Source organism: Micropterus salmoides, unplaced genomic scaffold (genome assembly GCF_014851395.1).
Source record: "Micropterus salmoides isolate LMB-PRFRI ecotype aquatic unplaced genomic scaffold, ASM1485139v1 Ms_hic_scaffold_3, whole genome shotgun sequence".
Classification (NCBI taxonomy): domain Eukaryota; kingdom Metazoa; phylum Chordata; class Actinopteri; order Centrarchiformes; family Centrarchidae; genus Micropterus; species Micropterus salmoides.
Window position 1 is genome coordinate 36,284,984 of NW_024042261.1, and position 22,759 is coordinate 36,307,742.

The 22,759-nt window shown below is 41.5% G+C and overlaps 1 protein-coding gene across 3 annotated transcripts in view; it reads left to right on the plus strand.

The window, feature by feature from the left end:
- The window catches only part of LOC119883146 (MAP/microtubule affinity-regulating kinase 4-like), a 55,645-nt gene that overhangs the window by 22,197 nt on the left and 10,689 nt on the right, over positions 1-22,759 (plus strand). For all 3 annotated transcript variants that reach the window (XM_038693682.1, XM_038693681.1, XM_038693683.1), the window contains exons 4-15: positions 11,285-11,333; positions 11,426-11,491; positions 12,423-12,493; positions 13,039-13,095; positions 13,421-13,657; positions 14,247-14,366; positions 14,721-14,820; positions 16,090-16,199; positions 16,660-16,849; positions 16,963-17,183; positions 17,685-17,788; positions 21,376-21,654. In XM_038693682.1, coding sequence (XP_038549610.1) covers positions 11,285-11,333; positions 11,426-11,491; positions 12,423-12,493; positions 13,039-13,095; positions 13,421-13,657; positions 14,247-14,366; positions 14,721-14,820; positions 16,090-16,199; positions 16,660-16,849; positions 16,963-17,183; positions 17,685-17,788; positions 21,376-21,654 — 1,604 coding nt within the window. The remainder of the gene's footprint in view (positions 1-11,284; positions 11,334-11,425; positions 11,492-12,422; positions 12,494-13,038; positions 13,096-13,420; positions 13,658-14,246; positions 14,367-14,720; positions 14,821-16,089; positions 16,200-16,659; positions 16,850-16,962; positions 17,184-17,684; positions 17,789-21,375; positions 21,655-22,759) is intronic.

A 22,759-nucleotide genomic window follows, 5' to 3' on the forward strand; every position in this document is an offset into this window, starting at 1 on the left:
GTATAATTTATTTTTATTTTCTGTGTATGCTTTCTCTTCTTTGTCTCATATGGAAAACCTTAAGACTGCAAATTGTGATTTGTTTTCATGCTGTCAATGCAGTTGAAGAAAATCTTGCATTAGTGGAGTACACCGTCATGATTGTAGTGTTACAACATCTCTGGCTGAGCCAGCATTAGTGTAAAATGAAGATAAATATTTCCTAAAGCTGTAGCATCTAACATTTTTATTGATTTAGCTGACTTACATTTGCTGTTTATATCAGAGGTCGCGCGCCTCTGGAGCAACTAGGGGTTAAGTGCCTTGCTCGGGGAGACATTGGTGAATGTGTCACAGTGGGGGCATTTTTTTTATAAATGAATGAAATAGAAAAATACATTGCGTCATGCTGTCGATTTCAGAACATGACTGGTGTTTAAGGGAGAATAGGGTACAGGTTGTCAGAAGTGAGGCCATTCAACTGGGTTATACTCTACAGTTTAGCAATATATACTGCTCGCCAGTAATGCTTTCAGATTAGGTGTGCTGTCATTTAGAATAATCTATCAGCCTCGTGAGTCAAGTATTGTTATTATCTCAAAACACCAGATATCTGCCCGATTAATCAGTCTATCACTAGTGTTCAGAATTAAATCTTTAGAGAGATACATTTCCTAAAACTCTGGCGTCTTCCAATGGAGAAAGACAGATTCACTCACATCAGCTAAAGGTGTAGATACCAAAACAGTTGTCAGTTAAGCTGTACAAACATAAAGAGCTCAGATATTGGTTACATCCTATTACAAGTATGGGTGTATTATTGGGACCAGTTGATACCATGATATCAACAAAGAAAAGCAGAACATACTAACGTTGTTGTTGTTGTTGATCTTTTGCATGTTTTGTTTTGAGAACTGACCCAAACAATTATCGAAGTAGTTACTGATTATTTTTGTTAATTAACAAATTGTTTAGCACCAGATCTCTGTCTTCTTCGCTCTTTATCATCATCATCATCGCTGAGAGAGAGTTTTAACCTTGTGTGTAGTTTGTGTGAAAGACTGTGTTCTCACAGTTCATACAAATCACTCTTTGTTCAGCAGCGGCTCTGCTGACCTTACTTTGGCCATGTGTGATTGTGACTTTTCTTTATCAGCACCTTCACAGCAACAAATACACTCTCTCGCATTATCGAGATCGATGCTGCATCCCGCACGCGGCTAGCCTATTGATGAATTCTCAGCGGGTTAGCTAACCAGTTCAGGCTGTTATATGACTTTATTGATAACACAGCGTTGGTATATTGGTGGTGTCTGGCTCTGTGCAGCAGTTGGTCCACTTGGCCTAGTTACTGGATTCATCACTCTGCTCCTCTTAATGTTAACGTCAACACAAAATGAAAACAAAAAGACACATGCTTTGTTAGTCAAAGCTAAATATGATATACACTTGCGTAACTAAAGATGGCAATAAGAGTTGTTTAACATATTCTCCTGTATAAATCCAGTTATTTTAGTTCTTATGCAACTTCACAGTTCTCTAAAGGGAATGGGGCCCAGTCCTTTTTAATAGAAACCATGGCTGTATCTCTGCAGTTCACATGTTTTTAACAAGTGTTAACATGTTTGTTATGGTGCAGCACAGCCTCTTTTAAACAGCTCCTCCCTTTTTTTTCTCGTTTCACGTGGAGATAACATCAGATAACAGCATGAACATGACATCTCTCTGTGACTTAAAGCAAGAGGATGCAGAAGGAGTAAGTTGTTTTTTTCCCCCAACCAGACATTCCCACCCTGGATGGAATTTGAACCAGTTGAATCAGTTTCAGTTTAGTCTGACATCTGAGCAAATCATCTGCGATTGAAACCCTAAGACTAAACCAGGCAAACAAAACAACCTGTCTTACAAAAATTGAATAAATGGCCTAAAAAGCTTCTTAAGTATTAACAGATTCAGATATGCAGCATTTGCATACTAAACTTCTAACATCTAACTAATAACAACAGAGCATCATTGTGAAGAACCTTAAACAATAACAAATCCAACAGCTCTTGATTTGTTTGTAGCTCTTGAATAAACACAAGTGGATAAGGAAGGGGAAAAAATGTTCTAATCTTTTTTTATTTATTTATTTTCCTGGCTGGAAAATGTTCAGACCGTATCCGATAGTAGCTGTGAAATCTAAACCTTTTTGGCAACTGCAGTTCTATTTTAACACATTTCAACCCAGTATGGATTCTTGTCAGGAAACGGATGGATAGATACTGACTGATGCAATGCAACATTGCACGCGTGATAAAGAATGGAAGTGTTCATTGCCAAAAGGCTGCATATCAGTTTTGAGACTACCAGCGGCTGCCATTGATCATTTTGTATCTCAGAAATATACAAAACCTTTTGGCCGTCTTCATGTCACGAAACCCATTTTGCAGAAATGCTCTACACTTCACAGCACCGTTAACATTCAGTGTGTTATCACCACCTGATGAACTGTTGACTCTTGTTGTCTGTATCTTTGTGTGTGTGTGGTTGTCCAGCTGTGGGAATACAAACTCCTCCTGTGCTGAACAGCGCTCACTATCTTTTTCTCAGAACATTATTTGCCTTCTGTTCCAACCGTGAGATGCCTACTTAATTACACCATGAATCTGCTCTTCAAAGACCTTGTTTTTAACGAGGCTACAGTGACGTGCGTGCGTTCGTGCGTGTGTGTGTTCTGCAGCAGCGTGGTTGTAGTGCTGCATAGCGTAGCGCTGGGGCTGCCAGTTGTGTCCCGTCAGCGTTATTGTAGTTTGTGTAGGACACTATGAATGCAGCCAGGTGACACTTTGTCAGTGCCTGTCTATCACATAACACCTCTTTCCCGCTTTCTTTTTAATCTATAAACTAGAGCTGAAACTTAGATTTAATTTTATTTCAATTTAATTACTCACTGGATGGTTTAATCTAAAAAAAAAAAATAATAAAAAAGTCTGCCTTTTTGTATTAGGAGTTAATTTCCCAAACACTATTCTACATCATATTTTAATTTCCTTTAAAATCCTTTAATAATTTATTTTGATTTGGCACCATCTTTTAAATGACATGATTTGTCCAAAAAATAATTCTTTTTATAAGATATTCATCAGAGAAAAGCAGAAAATCCTCTTATTTTAGCAACTGCAACAGTAAATGCGTGGCAGTTTCGCTTGATATCAACTCAAACAACTAATCAAATACAGTAATTGTTGCCAATTAATTCTCTGTTGATCTACTAATTAATCGACTTATCATAATATATAAAAGCTAGAATAGAAGCTTTCTCCTCACGTTGTCATGCAATGAATTGTATTTGCTGATTAAATGACTGTGGCTTTAAACTGCCGGCTCACTCTGGATCAGTAATTTACACGTGAGGCTGGACATTTGTAAATACTTTTGTTGTTGTGGTCATTAGCTAATCCTCCTCCTTTTTCGTCTTTGGATGAAAACATGAAATAAGGGCAGCATTAGCTGACACTGAAGTGTATTTGTGCAACATTAATCAGACTTTTGTCTTTCATGGGAGTTTGATTTATTTGCTTCAGTGTTCCTAATGGAAATGCACATAATTACCATTTTAATTTTCTCAACATTAATATTCCAAAGACATTCTGTCAACTCTCTAATTCTTTGTGCAGAAGCTCTCTTCTTGCTCTCTTTCTCTTCACACTCTGTTACGCCTCAGTCTATATTCTGTCAGCTTCATCTGTGTTGTAGCTTTATGCCCATTTTTCTCCCTCTCCCTTCTCTTTATTAACTCTATTTTGTTCTCTTTACTGTAGCTCTGTGTCCCACTTCTCTCTCATTTCCCCCCGGGTGTTGTGTTGCAGTAGTAGCTCAACTGTAATCACAGTTCTACTCTCTACCGTCTGTAGCACTGCACTATATCTTCACAGCCAGTTAAAAATAGAGACACACGGTTATAAACAGCAGCAACATACAGATATAAAACACTACATACAGTCCCCATAAATACAATCATATTTCAGGGACACACCAACTTTGAGGTTTCTAGAGAACAGTCTGCACTGCTAAAATGCTGCTGTGCAAGTTCCCCGCCTTACCTTAGTGGCAGCCTGTTCCAGTTTGAACGAAGAAAAAGTCATCCTACAATGCAGAGTGAAGTAATGTGCAATAGGTTGTTTGATTGTAAAATGAGTGTAAACCATGCATATGCAGGTGTAGTTTATTTAACCAGGTAAAACATATAGTTGTTACAGAATAAAACACTAATCTGCCTAAATTCTCACTGGTACTCGTAATAACATTTATCTGGTAAAGTGTAGCCAGAGTGTTTTCTGTTGTTGCACACACCAATTACGAGCTTTTGGTAGAGTGCAAATCTCTACAAATTGCAAAACCGCACTCTCTGTAAACAGTTAATTCTTTGTGTGTGTGTTGATAGTCTTTTAAAAAGAGTTTATAAATATATTTGTAAAGGTGTTTTATAAGCAGAGTTGGGATTCCGGATGTCGGACGGTCTTACTCACACCTAAACGCAGCACAAGAGCCACAGTCATTAGAAAGTGAATGCTGTCAGAAATAGAAATCCGATTCGCCCACTGAATCTCTGTCAAGTCTGTTGAAGGTTTTTGGTAAAATATGCTGTTGTCCTGTCTCATATCTTAAAACTTCACAACAGAACAGTGTTTCTGTATGCACTCTTCCCTGCTGTGAATATGCTGGATAATCTACCAGACTACGCAGCGCCCCGTCAAAAGCCTGGGGTTACTTTAAGAACTGGAGAATTTTGAAGGCAGACATCCAATGTTGGTGCGTGCGTGCTTGCGTGTGCGCACTAAAGTAAGTGTGAGTGCATGCAGGACAGCGATTGGGCCACCGTCTAATGCTCTGAAGTGTGTTTTGTCCCTCGCCCAGGCCCCCTCAGCCAGGAGCTGAATTCCAGACAGGCAAACAAAAGCGGCGGTCGAGTCAGGGTGGGGTGGGGGTGTCGCTGGGGCCTTGGCACAAGAACGGGGACCCTGAGAAAGACGAGATACAGAGCAGAACCGAAGAGAACAGACATAGTGTGTGGGGGTGTAGGCCTACGTGTACGATAAGAGGCGTATAAACCCGCAGCTCGACACGGCCCCTGCTCGGCCTTTTGAATGCACGTGTAATGCCATTGTCTGCATTTCTATTCTATGCAGCATATTGTCCCTCTGTGGGCGTCTGTGCATAATCATTTTGTTGCTGCTGTGTGCATTGTTGTTATTGTGCCGGTGTGTAAAGGGAATAATTAGACAATAAAGGGACAAGAGGGCGGACGGAACGAGAGCAGAAGGTTTTCCCACAAGCTCATCTTCAAAGCAATAGGAATAGAACAGCAGTATGATAGAAGTATGATGCCCGGCCTTGGCTTTCACTCATGCTCTCCCTTACTCCCGCCCCTTACTGTTCCTTGTTTAGCCAACCTCTATAAAACTATATTTAATTCTTCTTATTTAATGAAGCTGAGTCAGGCTTCTTGTGATCTGGGTCAAACAGCCAGCTGTATGAGGCCTAAATTAAACTCCAGCTACTCTTCATTAATGATTCAGCTTCTCTCATCGACAGGGAGCTCCGGTTACTGCTGTACCTTAAAGGAATGGAGGGATTGGGAGGAGGTGTTTATATAGTAGGTGCACTGGCATTATGCAGAAGTGCAGCTCTCCCAGCAACAGGCAACAAAGGGAGGAACGGGGTCAAAAGTCTATTCAAATGTTACCCAGCTACAGCCAAAAGAGCGGAGATGAATCCTTGACTAATGTTGCTCATTAGAGTGTCTTTCGGCAGGACACTGACAGTTTGGTTCACCGCTGGTTGCCTTTTACTCTGCTAGAGAGGCATCGTAGTCTGTAGGATTGTTGGACGTGTCTAGCAGAAGCAGAACAGTGCTTGAGTCTTTGGATAGCTAGATTTCGTTTTAATAAGGTAAATCATGTAGTTGTACTTTTGTGGAAGTGCTTTAAGGTGCATCTTAGCTCTGGCATAGCTGCTGCACTGTAATGCACAATAACCCCTTAATGCACAAGTTTTAGCTTTAGGCTGCCAGGCGAACATTACCTGTTTAATCCAGGTTAGCAGCTGCAGCGTCTTGGCCAACTTTTTATCTAGTGTTTTGTTAAAATGTTGTCTTCAGTGAAGAGGACCTATACCTAGAAGCTAATAGGTGCACAGAAATACAGTTTTGCAGTAAGTACCTTAACTCAATTAATAGCCGAGTCCCAAATAGCCGCCTACCCCGTGTCCTGGCCTGGTGTGGGAACACATTTTGACAAATAAACGCAGGTCTCATTTAAACACCTGGTCTGGTAGCTGCTTCTGAAGTGCTTAGATCATTAATACAGATATTACATTTTAAACTTAAGATCAGTATGAACATGCTACACATCTTAGATCAGTTAGATTCTCCACAATTCAATCGTTCAGTTCATTTAACGGAAACAACAAACCCCAAAGTCTGATTCTTATAGATTTTCTGGTGTAACCTGCATGGTACAAGAGATTTAAAGGAAAAAAGAAGTGCCGACTCCTGTTACCTTTTGAAGCCTCGTTAAATCCGAATGTGTCTGTTCCTTGATTATTTATCATCCTTCCACTGAAAAAAAGAATCAAAACAGCTTTTCATAAAAATGAATCCAAGTTGTGAATCCTGTCATGTGAAGTCCATCGCTCTCTGTCCGCTAACTTCTGCCACGCTTCTCTCATCCTGCACCCTGTTGTCATTTTCGTTACGTTGCTGCTTTCAAAATAAAAGCGCATAAACCGCCTGTCGGAGCTAGGTCAAATGAATGACGTGCATTTCATATATTTAAAAAAAAAAGTAATATTTAGTTTGAAACTAATTATTTTTTTCATATTGGCCTATTTCAGTTTTGAGCGAGAGGAATTAAAGGCCTGTCCCATATGGACGCCTGTCCCAAATATAGACCGGGTCAATTCAGTGATTTTAGCAAATAAAATTAAACTGACTGAAGCGATTATAAAATGTTTCATCTCAGCCGCAGCCAGTAATGGACTATGTCTCATTCAGAGTTTATACACACACACACACACACACACACACACACACACACACACACACACACACACACACACACACAAACAGAGGGTTATTCACAAGAGACTCTGATGAGGGAGTGTAGAGAGAGAGGCCTGTGTGTTCACTCATCCGTCTCATTCTGTCGTTCTTTGTCTTTCACTCTCTTCCCCTTTTTTCTCTGAATTTCTCTGGTCTCATGATTGGCTACGGCTGATAAGAGGAAGTGTTTTTTGTGAATGCTGTTGTGTTGTGCGGTAGAGATGTGACGGGCCTGGCGATTTTAAATACGTCAGCCGGACGAGCGCCATCAATTCCTCATTTCTGTATTTCAACATCATCACGTCTTTTTGTGAGTTTGTGTGAGCGTGCTCGTGCGCGCAGGAGAGGAAAACACGAATACACGGCCTGGATAAACAGGTCAAAGGCCGACACACAGGCAGGCCAGACGCATGAATCAAACCCTCGAGGAAAAAGAAAAGGCCGGAAAAAAAACACGCCGACAGTCGGTCATTAAGTTGCTTTGTGTAAATCCTTGTAGAAAAGCTGTGAGAGCTTCGCCTCAGCAGTTGACTAATAATTCCAAGGACGTGGAGAGACAGAAGAAGTAAATGCTAAGGAGTTGATTAACGCTGCCTGAAAGGAGGGAAGAGAGAGTGGAAGAGACAAAGAGAGGAAAAGTAAAGGATGCTATAAAAGAATACCTCTGTCTGAAATTTAAATCTTTTTTGGAGCTACGAAAAGTGGCTTGTAAATATATATTTCTCACGCAATTGAATTAAAACTAACCGTAATCCTTTTTTAAACACAAAAATCACAAACGCCACATGACGGCAGCTGTGTTTGCCTATGTGTGCAACCCCCCCCACCCAGGGATTAATACCTGGGTTGGCATGTCAACTGTGACGCGGGGCCTCCGCCATGGGAGGAAACCAGGATAAGAGGGTGAACATATCAAAGCGCAAGAGTGAAGTTGTTCTTTTTTTTACCAATAAATATTTGTAATCTACAAAATGCACCTAGAAGGGTATTAAGAAACGTTATTACTGCCCCACAGTGCAACATTACAGCAGTATGAGCTGGGGATTGATTGCACTGTTGATCAATACCAGTGACTCAACAATTTCCTGGCCAGCTGCTGAGGTTTCTGGTGATAATGTGGGAGAGGAAGAGGTGAATGAGTATAGGAGAGAGGGGGAGAAAGAGAGTTGAATGGGTGTATAGGAGAGAGAGGAGAGGCTTAGCCGATAATTCTTCTTAAAGCTCAGATGAACAGCTGATGCACCATGCACTTAATTCAATTACACAAACTCCCTGTGGACGGGGGTGTGTGTGTGTGTGTGTGTGTGTGTGTGTTTACGACGATGTGGCTTCCCGTTTTAAGAGCACTGAGTAGAAAAACTGACAGAAAGGAATAGAAACACATCGTCACACATTACCAGCCAGCGATCACTCCCTGTGGTTCTTATGTGTGAATGCCTCTCCAACACAAGATTGTTCTTTATATATAAACTCACTGGAGGCGGGGGCTGTGGCTTATGGGTAGAGCGGTTGTCCACTAACCGGTGGCTCGATCCCAGGCTTCCCCAGGCTGCATGTTGACGTGTCCTTGGGCAAGACACTAAACCCCAAATTGTTGTGTGATTGTGTATGAATGTTATTTCCTTTCTGATGTGCAATGGGCTTAGTCTCTCCGCCATCAGGTGTGTGAATGTGATGTGGTGTAAAAGTCCTTTGAGTTGTCGCAAAGACCAGAAAGGTGCTATACCAGCACAGAGCTTTTACATTTACGTCAGGGGTTTAAAAATATTTGCAGGCAGGATGACTGCAGCTGTGCATCTCTGCCTCTTGAGTTAAAGGATCATTTTTAAACCTGGGCCCTATTTTCACATATTTTGGTGGTTAAATAACTAGTAGGTGCTGAAATCTCGTGAGGGGCGAGTTGTTGCAGGAAATGACAGTGTAAAAGAGGAGTTTGTGAACGTAGACGAGCTGCAAGTTCATCACATACACCTGTTCTTGTGTATTAGTAGTTATTTTAATGTCTTTTGAAGTAGTCATTGTCTTAACTTGGCACAAAACTGTGTGTGTGTGCAAAAGCAAACTAAACTGGTGTTTTTCCTCAGGGGACATTGAGTACCAGGAATCTGTCTCTGATATCTGTGAAAACACACAACTCCTCGGGCGACTGTAAAGTTATGTCATCGTGAGAGTGTTGTTGAAGGCAAATTCCTTGAAGGAAACTCCACCCTTTTTGTTTGTTTTTTTTTAGAAAAAAGGTTGACAAACAAATGAAGCAGGAAGAAAATCATATTTTCTCATGTGTGGTGCTGCTGACATGTTGAACTGGTCGTACTCAGCAGCTGCTGAAAGGAGATAATTTAAATTCACTATGAAGCAGGGCATGTGTAAGTCACTTAGTCATGTTAATTAAATGTGTAGGTCTGTACATCTTCCACCCTATTTTCCTTTTTTAATAACTGATTCCTTAGTGCTTTATTAAAGAATGTACACATGCATTAGCTGTAACCACCTGAATCAGTCAGTCTATACCATGTCTCCCTCTGTTGTACTTCCTTATTGCACACGAGTTCAACTCGCTGCAGCTCCTCACATCAGCACAAAAAGCAAAATATCAACAGAGGGAGAAAGAGAACGCTGCATCGCTTCATACATGGCAGCTACACAGCGTAACATAACACAAGCCTGGTGCATTCAGGAGTGTAGTCAAATAAAAATGTATTGAAAGCCAGTTTACTCACATTTAAATTTTTGGATCACGTGTTTATTTTATTTTGCACAGCTGCACAAATCTTTATATTTGTTTGTCAGTTAAGTACAGGACATAGATTCTGCTGGAGTGTACAAATAAGGAAGTGTAAGCGTAAGAACATGAGAGATTGGGATTGTATCTGGTTTTATATTACGGTAACGGAGATGGCGAGATGAGGAAGGAGTGTCAGCTACAAAAATGAAGGCATCAATGAATTCCTGCTTTTGTATTCTTGTTGTTCTCTCTCTTCTCTTCCTCTCTTTCTTTTTCCTGTGCTTTTACTTTTTTTCCACCGGTTTGTAATTAATTCTTTAAGAATTTTGAACAAGACGGGTCGCTCAAGGGTTCACAGAGCAATAATTGACACCAACACTAGTATAACAAAACCAAATACTAATATATTAGTTGGTACCATTCTTCCCCTCTGTCTTTCTTGTCGTTTCCTCCCTCTACGCCCCGCATCTCCTGTGCATTGTTAATTCCCCTTATTTTCTATTTTGGGATCAGTTTCCTGCTGACACACACACATTTTGTCATGCACTCCACATACACGCTCTTCCATGGAAAGTCACATTTCCCCACCAGGGTCAGAATGTCTCACTTTGTCGCTAATAACCGCACCAAAACAACTGATGATGGATGATTGGCTTGATTGCATTTCTTTTAACACTTCACAGAGGCTGTATGTAGGGGGTCTTCCCCAAAGTGACTTGAGATTTCACTTGGTATTTTCTATGATTTCTTAGATTTTAATTCATTTCTGTGGTGACCCATCAGCATGGTCCACTACGATGCATCTAGCCCCGACACTTCCCTTCTGTAATCTCTTAAAATGGAGCTCACAAAGAGAGAGAGAGGGGGGGGGGGAGCATCAGCGTGGCAGGATGAGGCAGCAGTCTGGAGCTGTGATGGATGGGGGAGGGCGGGGGGGGTTGTGCAGGATGCAGGAGGAGAGCACACCCAGGGGAGGAGGCCCCACTGTCACACACAGTGAGACACTCCCTTGGGTGGCCCCAGGTCTAGAGGTGGTCGGAAAGATGAGTGTGAGGGAGTGTAAGATGGATGAAGGGGAACGTTGGGTGTATATATGCCAGCTGTGGACTGTATGAATTAACTGAAGAACAATTAATTTGATGAATGAATGAGAAATAAATAAGATGAAGAAGTGAGAAGGTTATTTTCTTCTTTTCCTTAACTCATAAAGTCGAGCACAAAGAAAAGAGCCGCAACTCATATGTATTATTAACTTCAAGTGCGTTTATACTGTAGTATTGTTCCCTGTGTCTCCATATATTGATAGTAACCATACATTGGTCATACTTCCACAAACCTTGCATGTTAATATTTTATAATTTACTGTTCTTCTGTGTAAATATATATAATAAATGACTAAGTAAACGTGTATGTGAAATATTCTTAATAGATGTCTAATCTTATAATTGAGACTTGACAAGAATAATGGAGTCTGACTATTTTAATTTTTTTTCCAGCTGTTTCGGGAGGTGCGCATCATGAAAACTCTCAACCATCCCAACATAGGTGAGTTACACTCCAGAGAATTCATTTGTGTGTGTGTGTGTGTGTTTCCAAGCCGGCCTTCGTGTTAACATCTCGTCCTCTGTGTGTTACAGTGCAGTTGTTTGAGGTGATTGAGACTGAGAAGACTCTTTACCTGATTATGGAGTACGCCAGCGGAGGTGAGTGACGTCCTCGGCCTCCTCATCGTCATGGCCAAGTATTTAGTGACGCCAATTAGATTGATTACTTTGACTCAATCATACAGTGACCGATAAAGTAATTCATTTAAGGCATAAACGACTGAGTTCAGTCCCTTTGTCTCCTTTTTCATTAGTGAGATCTCATGTCACTTTGCTTTACTGCTCTAATGTTTTCTCCACTGTCTTTCTTTGTGCTCTTTAACATTGTTCAGCTGTTTCCCATGCACTCTTCTATTTTTTACAGCTTCTCTATTTTTCTTTCTTCTCTTCTCATGATCCCTTAATCTCCCTCGCTGCTCTCTCTCTATGTTGTGAGATCTCTTACCTCTGATACCTAATAAGGCGGCGGCAGCGACTCACCAGCCAGCATGCTGCTCTGTTCAACTCAACCTCAGCCTGTTTGAATATTTAGGATCACTAGGGTCAGATGTTTGGCTTGATTGCACACCCACAAATTAAACTACTGGAAGTCACCGTTAATTCTTTCCTTTCCCACCAGTGTCCATGTATTAATTTCATCCGGGACTCATATATCAGGTCAAATATATCCCTTTACAGCTTTGCTACATTTGCTCAAAAACTAATTTGCACAATCTTAACGGAGACCTGACTCTAAACTCATAAACCCCCAGCAGAGTGTTGGATATTTTATAACATTTAAACACGCATGAACACATAATGAAAGTGTTGGCGTCAGAGCTGGAGGGAGTTAAAATTTGCTAAGAAGTGTGCAGGGGTGTCACGAGTGGTGAATACCGAAAAATAGCACCAAAACTGTGACACGCTAGTTGTTAGTGACAGTTTCAAGTTGGATATTATTAGAAAGTGTATGCAGCATGGGACTATCGAAGACTATGTCCATGCTCGCCTGAACTACAGCAAGTCTACATACTGTTTGTTTTTCTTCCAGGCGAAGTGTTCGACTACCTCGTGGCTCATGGTAGAATGAAGGAGAAAGAGGCCAGAGCCAAGTTCCGACAGGTGAGTTAAACCCTCATCCCTTCCCTCACCCGTGTGTCTGATTTTGTGTCCAAGGTGTAGGGGAAACCTAAGCAAAAAGGGGAGGAGATACTAACTGTTGACAGCCAGCAGTTCCTTGTGGTTAGAAATCTGAGCAGAACAATATAAAGTCTGGACTGAGTTAAGAAGAGTGGAAGAAGGCTGATATAATCATTATGCTTACCAAAAGTTACAGAAGCTGAAATCTGAGCCTCTTGTGGGTTCATGTGGCATATTGTTTATAGTCCCTGCTTTGTTTGTAACTGGGCAGTGTGAACCTGAAGCAGACCAAAATAGACTTACAGTAAACTTTCCCACTGTGCTTCAGACCAAATAAATCAAACATTAGGTGTGATCGCACAGCAAAAAATTCATTAATCTGCTTTGTATTCTTAATGTTGCGTCATGGTGTTGGTGTGTTAATGGAGTTCCTAGTTTAGCCACTATTTACATGTAAGGACAAACATAAAGTTCTATTATCTTCCCTCATTCGATCTCTTTTTTTTTTTTCCTGTCTCCTTGCTCAGATTGTCTCAGCGGTGCACTACTGTCATCAGAAGAACATTGTTCACAGAGACTTGAAGGTGACAACACAAAGACATAATCAATCATTAACACTTAATAAACAGACTGTATTCATTTATTCATTTTACTCATTAATGACTGACAAAGTAACAGACGTTTACTTTAAAGCTGATATCTGTAACTACTTCTATGGCATCAAGAGGAAACTGAAATGATGTTCGAACAATAAATACTGTTTATTATCTGCTATTTGCAAAAGCCACCAAAGTGTAATATCCTCTTCACGTGCAGAAAGGGCATCGCTTCCTGTATGACAGCACTAAAATAAATTATGGACTCCAGCTGTGTTTTTTTGTGTTTCACTGTCCATGTTGTTTTGTACAGGCGGAGAACTTGCTACTAGACGCTGACTCCAACATCAAAATAGCCGACTTTGGCTTCAGTAACGAATTCTCTGCGGGCAGTAAACTGGACACGTTCTGCGGCTCCCCGCCATATGCCGCCCCAGAACTCTTCCAGGGGAAGAAGTACGACGGTCCGGAGGTGGACATCTGGAGCCTTGGTGTCATCTTGTACACGCTGGTCAGCGGGTCCTTGCCCTTTGACGGACAGAACCTAAAGGTGGGTGACGTGGAGGCCGTCTTAGTCCAGCATACATTTCCAGTTTTGCTTCCGAGCTTTAGCTGTGCTTTGTTGTTTTCCTTTGAAGGCCAGAACACTGGGGAATGTAAAAACACTGGAGACGTGTTGTTATGCCTTCTATTAAACAACTTGCTAGTAAATATAAACTGATATTCATTTTGCAGAATTATGAGAATCATTAGAGATCGCAAGTGCTTACACATTCAAAATTGACGCGTGTCCTTGGCGTCCAACAAGTGTTTTAAATCCTGCATTGTTTACATCCATGTTTACTAGCTTGCAGTCGTCTTCTTCTACCCTGCCATTGGTGGCACATTGCAGCATATCTCGGCATGTTACCGGCACCTGTTGGTCATAGGAATAGTGTGAAACCATTGGCGAATAACGTATGTGCGCGCATGTCCTTGTGCACAGAATAATCGAAATGGGAACACACTAATTGAAAAAACAGCTCCATAGTGCAAATATCCTTTAATCAAAATATAACACTAAAAGAAAAAGTATTCCACATCTTCCAGTGAGTCCCTTTTGTGCAAACTCATTGTGTATCAATGTGTGTTGTGTTCAGGAGCTTCGGGAGCGTGTTTTGAGGGGAAAATATCGCGTGCCCTTCTACATGTCTACAGACTGCGAGGGAATCCTGCGCCGCTTCCTGGTCCTCAATCCTGCCAAGCGCTGCTCGCTGGAGGTGAGGAGGAAACTTTACAACAGCGTGATTGGGGGGGCATGTTCATAATGACCACATTAGTGTCTAAATATCGAGTAGTAAAAGTATAATCGCTCTTCATGTCTAATGTCTGTGATTCGATCTTTCTTGGATAACTATAATAAATGAAAACACACAAAGATGAACAAAGGCACACAGATTTATTTGTTGTAAGGAAGAAGATGAACAACTGAACATACATACAATGCAAAATGTTGACGTTTCTAGTGTCAAAAAACAAAACATGTAAACTTTTTTACATGAAATTTGAGTGCTTTGTGTCTACACTGTATTGCCGTATTTCAAAATCTCTCTCTCCTTCTCTGTTCTCATCAGCAAATAATGAAAGATAAGTGGATTAATGTCGGCTATGACAGCGAGGAGCTGAAGCCCCACACAGAGCCTGTGGAGGACTTGAACGACACCAGCCGCATTGGTAAGAAACGCACACCTTTTAACATTAATTTATTTACTTAAAGAGGTGGTATTCTGCTTTTTGGCTTTTTCCCTCTTCTTCTTTATTGAGTTATATATCCTTTCTGTGCATGTAATAGGTTTGCAAAGTGAAAAACCCCAAAGTCCAGCCCAAAGGGAGTTCCCATCTCCCACAGAAAACTCCGCTCTGAACTGCCTGAAAACAGCTCGTTTGTAGTCCAGCCTTTACTTCCCTGTCTTGTGACATCACAATGAAAATGTCATAATGTTCATTGAGCGGCTACTCCGACACGCCCTCAAAAACAGCGGTGGAAAAACAGTGAGCTGCAGCACACGGCTCTCCTCTCCCTTCCAAACACTAGCTACCCTCCAGGCAGGCAGTGGACATAAAGTTGTTCCTGTGATGTAGAGACAGAGCTCAGTTAAAACTTTATGGATGAAAGATACTTTTGTTACAGATTAATAACTCACCGCTCTGAAACTCTTGCTCTAGTCGGCAACTGAACCGAAGCTGTTTACCGTCTTTTCGCTGACCTGCCCTTCTCTGCTTCTGATTGGCTAGTAGTCCTTAACTAGGAACTGCGCATGTGCAACTCCCAAAGATCATTTAGAGACAAGATGTATCACTCCATAGCTAAAACGAAGCCTTCAACACAGGGTGAAAAGAGGAGATGGAACAATGTGCAGTATGAAAAAAATATGGTGTTTTTTTGAAAATTAAATCATGTAAAATTGTTCTGGTACAACCTCTAAATAAGATTTTGAACCTGAAAATGAGCATAATGCCACCTCTTTTAAGCATTGATCAAAATATGATTAACTGGTAACCGTCCGTTTATGAGTGGGATCATGTTGCAGGTTACAAAAACGGTAAACAGAATTATTTAATGAGGGTAAGATGAGAAGGTCTGGCTTAGGCTGCTGTCCAAAGAGTCGTCACCTGCCACCTTTTTTGTATTTGTGGGCAGTTACGGACACAGAAGTGGGTCATGTTCGAAACTTCCATTACGGACACATCATCAGTGCCTGCATGGCGACTTTTCTGGTGCACTGGCTTATTACATTTTGTAAGCCTACATACATGGTACTCCAGACATGTTGTTCTGGCACAAAGCTCTTGGCACATGTTTAGTGCTTGATCCATATGCAGGACCTGAACTTAAGCTTCACATCAAGCGGAGCACGGAGGGTGAACCTTTCATAATTGAACAGAAGATGAACCTGCGTGATTTCGGTGTAGCTGCTCCTAATGTCATTTGTCTCGTCCCAGATGTGATGGTTGGGATGGGCTTCACCAGGGAAGAGGTCAGAGAGTCGCTGGTCAGTCAGAAGTACAATGAGGTCACCGCCACGTACCTGCTGCTGGGACGCAAGAACGAGGTGAGTGTATCGGCGTTTGTTTTGGATTTCTTTGCAGATCTTTTTATATAGTTAGATGAATTATGGGTGTATTTGACAGTCTATATTATAAATGTTAAGCTCATGCACTATATAAAGTTATCACAAAATGAAATAAAATACTACAGTTTGGTAGATTCGGGATTGATATCCAATCTTAAATAGTTTACAGCTGGGGGAGGTCATTTAGTTGCAATCACATTCAAAATAGCAGAATCTGTTTTACTCAATGTAACAAAATGAATATATAATTTGTTGTGATTTTGGTCAAACCCTGATATAGACTGAGACATGAAACTTGGTTTTAGATGTGAATGGACTAACTTGGTCTTGGTTATAACATTGGGTTGTTGCGCTGAGAGAAGCCGTGAACAACCTACAACTTGTCTCTAGTCATGTTGTAAGTTTAATTCTTCTTTCTGTCTGTTTTTCTGTCTCTCAGGCGGAGGGCAATGAGTCTCGTTCAGGCAGCAGTCTCAGTCTAGCTCGAGTCCGACCCGGCACCATAACCAACGGAACCAGCAAACACACCACTTCCTCTTCCTCCTCTGGTGCACCTACTTCCTCCTCTGGCCACAAGGCACAGCGCAGCGCCTCCACTTACCACCGCCAGAGACGACACTCTGACTTCTGTAAGACAAGTGACATAGCTTGTTTTGTGGCGTAGAGTTTGATCCGTTCTGAAATTGAATGAAATGGTGACAGAAATCTTCCTCACTGAGAACTCTGTTAACCTGTCTCTCAGGTGGTCCCGCGGTTCCAGGATCGACGCACCCCAAGCGGAGTCCCAGTGGCGTAGGCGAAGGGGCGGGGCTTAAGGAAGAGCGGCTGTCGATCCGCAAGCCGAGCACCAACACCGTTGGCTCCCGTAGCATCCCAACCCCCTCCAGTCCCATGGTTAGCTCCGCCCACAACCCAAATAAGTCAGAGATACCCGACCGCCGCAAGGAAGTTACCTCGACCACAGTAAGGCCAAAATAATATATAGTAATATCCAGTCTGTTACATTTAGTCTCTTATCAATACAACATATTAGATGTCAGAATCCCAAAAGTTACATACTTCACCCAGCTGGGGCGGGGCGCGATGGAGATTATAGCTGTTCAGTAAGATTAGCATGAGAGAGAGAGAGAGAGAGAGTTGAAGACAGCAGCCAGATTAACCTGAGATTAACTCTTTAATGTTCTGATACTGTCTGAGGTCAAACTGTCAAGTATTTTTTGTTTACCTGCACGGAGCACCAGATGGGCAGGTTTTACCAAGTACAGCTTTTTTAAATGGTGTCAGATAAATTGTCATGCATATGAAGGAGTAATACATGTAAGTTTTAAGGCTCTCCTCGTGTTATGTGGTAAGGTAAAACACATTCTCTCGTCACATCAGATTAAAACAGACCATATACAGATATTCAGGACATCATTTCAGTAAATTGATTTGATTTTGGATTTCTGATTCTTCTTTCTCCAGAATAACATCCCTGCTAGTGCCATGACTCGAAGGAACACGTATGTGTGTACGGACCGATCCAACACTGATAGACACACTCTGCTGCAAAATGGCAAGGAAAACAGGTGAGAGGAGCCAAGCTGTCTGTGTCTCTTTGTTTGTATCTCTGCTTATCTTTTACAGTACACATGAGAGCCCTCACAAGATTAGCACATAGATTTGTCTTGTTTTTTTTTTTGTGGGAATTGGGACCACAGCCAGTGGACGTGGAGCATGTGTTTATAAACAAATAAGAAGCAATAATGAAGGTTTCGGCATCATCGCTACAAGTTCATACAGCCTAGAGCAAATTTGAGTCTTGTTTGCTGCCATTTTTGCTCTAAATTTCACCTCATGTTGATCTAAATTCCCTGAAAGACCTAAAGGGCTCAGCGTTGAGATTAGAATTGGGTTTAGGTTGGGGAATATGTCCAGGAAAAAAGCTCATTAACAGAATCAATTTTATAAAAACAAGCGTGGGCTGCTATTGTTGGCTATTAAATGTGAATGCAATGTAAAAACACGTAAGGGCAAGATGGAATTAATTGAGTAAATGAATTGCCCTGTCGCACTGTATTTAACCCAGTGTTGGAAATACATTCATATTCATATTAAATACAGTGTGAAAATGGTTGGTTTAGAAAGAGGTTCCACTGGTGCAGATTGTCTGTTTTTGAGAGTGTTTGGCCCCGGGGTGTTTGTCTCACATACATTTTGTCTCTTGAAGAGAGGATAAAGGGGCTTAAACTGTGCATGAGTGAGTTGCCTGTGTGTGTGTGTTTATGTGCCCAGTATGAACTGTCTGTTATGGCAGATGGTTGTCTGCTTGTCAGTCTCAGAGCATGGCAGTCTCTCTCTCTCTCTCTCTCCTCCCTCCCTCCCTCTTTTCCTATGGTCACTCACTCACATTCTCACTTTCATTCTAGCTGACCTGTTTTCCCTCTGTCTCTTTATCACTCTGTAATTTTGCCTCTCAGAGGGAGAGCGTCTGGCATCTGACCTCCAGTAAAATGTTCATGCAATGTTCAGACTGATAAGACTGATGGAGAGTTTTAAAATCTAAGACTAAAGCAACGAAGAACAACATGAATGACTGGACGTACAAGTAATTATGGAAGTAAAATGTGTCAAAGCTGCAACCGGCACGAAAGCATTGAACAAACATTCTCATGTGTACCAGCCATGATGCTTTATAAGCTACCAAACAGAAAAGAGACGACACACTATTACATTCAGGCTTTACAAGGAGGCAGTATTCTCCCGTTTAGCTCCATTTTCTGATCTAACAGAGTGGAACGAAGGACAGGTAGAAGGAGGGAAGGACGATTGGATGAGGAAAAGAGAGGGGGAGAGTAGAGGGTAAGGAAAACATGAGGGGGGGGTAGAAAAGGGGAGCTGAGAGCAGCAGGATGAAGTGAGGACTGGCATTGTGCCAACGTAACCCTCCACTTGCCTTAGAGGCTTGTCAATGTGATGCCAATGCCGTGCCAGAGTGGTTGATGCGGCAAACGCATGCATGGACACACGCAGTCACATTTAGTTAACAGAAAAGCAAATGTTCAATAGTGGCGAAAGTGCACAGGAGAGACACAAAACACTGATTATGTACACGACAGCATGTATTTTGTTTAAATAAAACATGCAGGTCCTTGGTCTATGATTACGCTGGTAGATAAGTCACCTCATGCCTAGACATACTGCATATGTTTCATAACAGTTTTATGTGCACATACACAGTCCTCATGTCCAGGAGAGAAAATATCCTGCTGAGATTATTTTATAATAATCCCTGTCTTCTCCAGATAGAAGTAACTTAACCTTTGAACCAGGTTTCACTGCAGGTGTACAATGCTTTCTTTTTATTTATCCACCGCTGATTCAGTCACAAATCAATGTCTCTTTTCAGGACTGACACGTAAATGATTTATACACTTAAATTTTACAAGCATCGTGCTGTACTTGTGGGAAAAATTAAACTACAAGTTAAACATCATTTTTTTCTCGTCCTTACCTTTTTCACCTGTTTTCAAACTTCGTTTCACAAGTGTCCCCCCGCCCCCTCTCTTTTCCTCTCCTCCTTCCATCCCCGGTGAGCCCCCCTGCAGGTAGCTGCAGTAGGCAGCAAGTTCACGTTGATGTTAAACGATTTTGCTCTGCAACAGCTGCGCTTCAACTTAGCCCGTCTAATGGTTCTGCCCCACTTGAGCCCTGTGTGGGTGTGTTATGTAGAGCGTTATGAAAAGCAGCCTCAGGCCACCAGCCAGCCGGGGAGTCAGGGGAGGAGAGGTGGGTGGGTGTGACAAAGTGTAAGTGTTGGCTGAAGAGAAGGGAGCAGGGCGAGATGCAGGGGGGCATGCAGAAAAATGAGAAGGGACCAGCGGGGAGTGAAATCTCCAAGGGTCAATTTTCAAAGATTAAGAATAACTGTTGGTCATGATGTGAAGAGCAGCTCGCTCTCTTGTCTCCCACTTTCTGTTGGTACTTGTGCTGCCTCAAAAGTCTTCAATCAATTCAATTTAAGACCTTACAAGTATTACAAAACTGAAATGCACCTGACAGAGGTCTTGAGTAGCATCTTAAAATCAAATTCTTTACACACTTATGTGGTCAACAAAATAAACAAAACAAAGCAAAAGCCATGTGGCCAAATATCCGTTTTTCTTTTCCTTCCATAATTTAGGGAAGAGGCATGATGGATCAGAAATACAGCGTGGAACTTGCTTATTGTGTTTTTTGTGTGTGTGGTTCAGTTGGTGTACTCATCATTTGCACATAACATAAATATGTTTTAATCCTGCTAATATTCTACATTCAAAATATTCCTTTCCGATGAAAAGACAAAAAAACTACGATTGATCCTTTTAACAAGTGTTCTCTGTGTATCCAAAGCCTCATATCCCTTATTCCTCTGTGCCAGTGTTTTCTAAAAACTATTAAAAACAGGGAGTCACACCATTGCACCTAAATGTTCCTTCTTTACAATGAACATATGCACTGTATTTTGTTCAATTGTCAATGTGAGATTGACTCAATACACTTGTCCTCTGCTGTAAATACTCACATGCCAGATGTGTATTAATATTAGGGTCGCACGATACTGGAAAAAACTGACATTGCAATATTTTTATTTTCTACGATTTATATTGTGATAATAATAAACATAAAAGCTGAAAAGTGTCTTTTTAGTCTAAATACGTTTTTTGAGTGCAAATGTCCTTTCTTGTGCTTTTATGCAATAAACATATTTTAAACCAAATGATAAAAATAAAAGCGCAGCTATGCACCAGCCCCCCTGAGTGCTTTTCAAAAGTTGCTTGAACAATATTGTAATTGCTGGTTGCAGAGCCTGCTTGTCGCTCACTAGCAACAAAATGTGTTTATCCAAGAATCCCTTAAATCAGATTGAATTATGTTACATCAGACAGACTTCACTTGTAGATTAGTCATGGAAAATGAGAACCGTGCAAGTTTTCCTTTTGTACCTATCAGGACAAAATGTAAAGGTTTTTTTAAAATTATTTAATTAAAACGAAGAGACCTCTGCCTAGATGTTTGGAAAACCAAGTTCCAAAATAATGGCAAAAGGTCCAGTAACATGATTTATATGTGATCCTGCACAGTTCTTGCACTTGCTAATTGAAATGATCTTGATTTTTTTTTCTCCTCCCTCCAGTTCTATATCCCACCGCCTTCCCCCCGCCTCCCCCTCAACTCACAGCATCGCCGGTGCCTCTGGGGTCTCCTCCTCGTCCTCCACACCCTCCTCCCGTTTATCCAGGGGATCCACGGTGAGGAGCACTTTCCACGGAGGGCAGATTAGAGACCGTCGGCCTCCCTCCCATGCTCCCCCAGGTTCCCCAACGCCGTCCCATGATGCCAGCCCGCTGCCCCACGCCAGGACCCGGGCCACGACCAACCTGCTGAGCAAACTCACCTCCAAGTTGACCCGCAGGTAAGGGGAGAAGCCGGGAGAAGGGTTAGGGGAGGCAAGACTGTAAGTAGAACAGGAAGAGAAATAATAACTCAGAAATCAAGAAACAGAATACAAATAAACCTTTTAACTGCAGAGTTTATTGGAATTTAAGTATTTTCAAGCACTGTGTATGTTTGACGATTACTGCTAACCATCCCAAATGTGGTGAAGTGATAGCCGACTGCTGTGTTTATTGGTTTGCAACTGGACAGTGTAGCTCTTTTGTTATAAACCTGTACATGAAGACCATTTAGTCTATAACCTTGCTGCCTCTCACCGTCTCTTCCTTAACCAGTACTAACCTGCCAGCCTTCCTTCACAAATAATAAATCTTTACAGGCTTCAGAATTTGTCCTCCTCAATCTCAGACCTGGGTCTAATAGTTTTTAAAAATCCTTCCAACTGTTTGTTTTACTAGCTTAAACTTAGTTGTTTGTTTGTTTGTTTTTTAAAACCCACACCTGCCAACAGTTGGAGGATATCCGCTATTGCTATTAATGTGTCTGCCCCATCTCACAGGAAACATAAAACAATTCTAGCTCTTTGAAATAGTAAATAAGAAATAAGATAAGACTTATACTGAAGAAAGCTGTGCTCAAAGATTCAGCTTGAAGCAGTAGGAACTAAAATTAGATTAAACCACAAATGATGTATCTCTTTATGTTGTTTCCCTTAGAAACGGATACACTCAAGATAGATGGCTAGTGTTTGAGTGGGTGGGACATACTACTGAAATTTGAGTTAATTTGGAAGTGAGAAGCATGAGTTTTACTGGATGGCAGTGGATGCAGTATTTCATCCCACAGGAGTGATGTCCAGTACTCGCCCCCACCGGCAATAGAGGAAAATACGTCCTGTGCACTCCTAACAGTGGCGTTAGATCCTGCGAGATACACAGGAGCCCAATCCTGTTGCATAAACCAGGTTCAGAAGAACCAGAATCAGATTATGCAGTTGGATATGAACTATTTTCTTGAATTTAACAAATTGTCCAATAGCAGTTAATCCCTCCCAAGTGGTACAAGTTGGTACAAACGAAAACCTATTTGACCCAGGTCTGCCGGTGAGGTGGACACGCTGTATG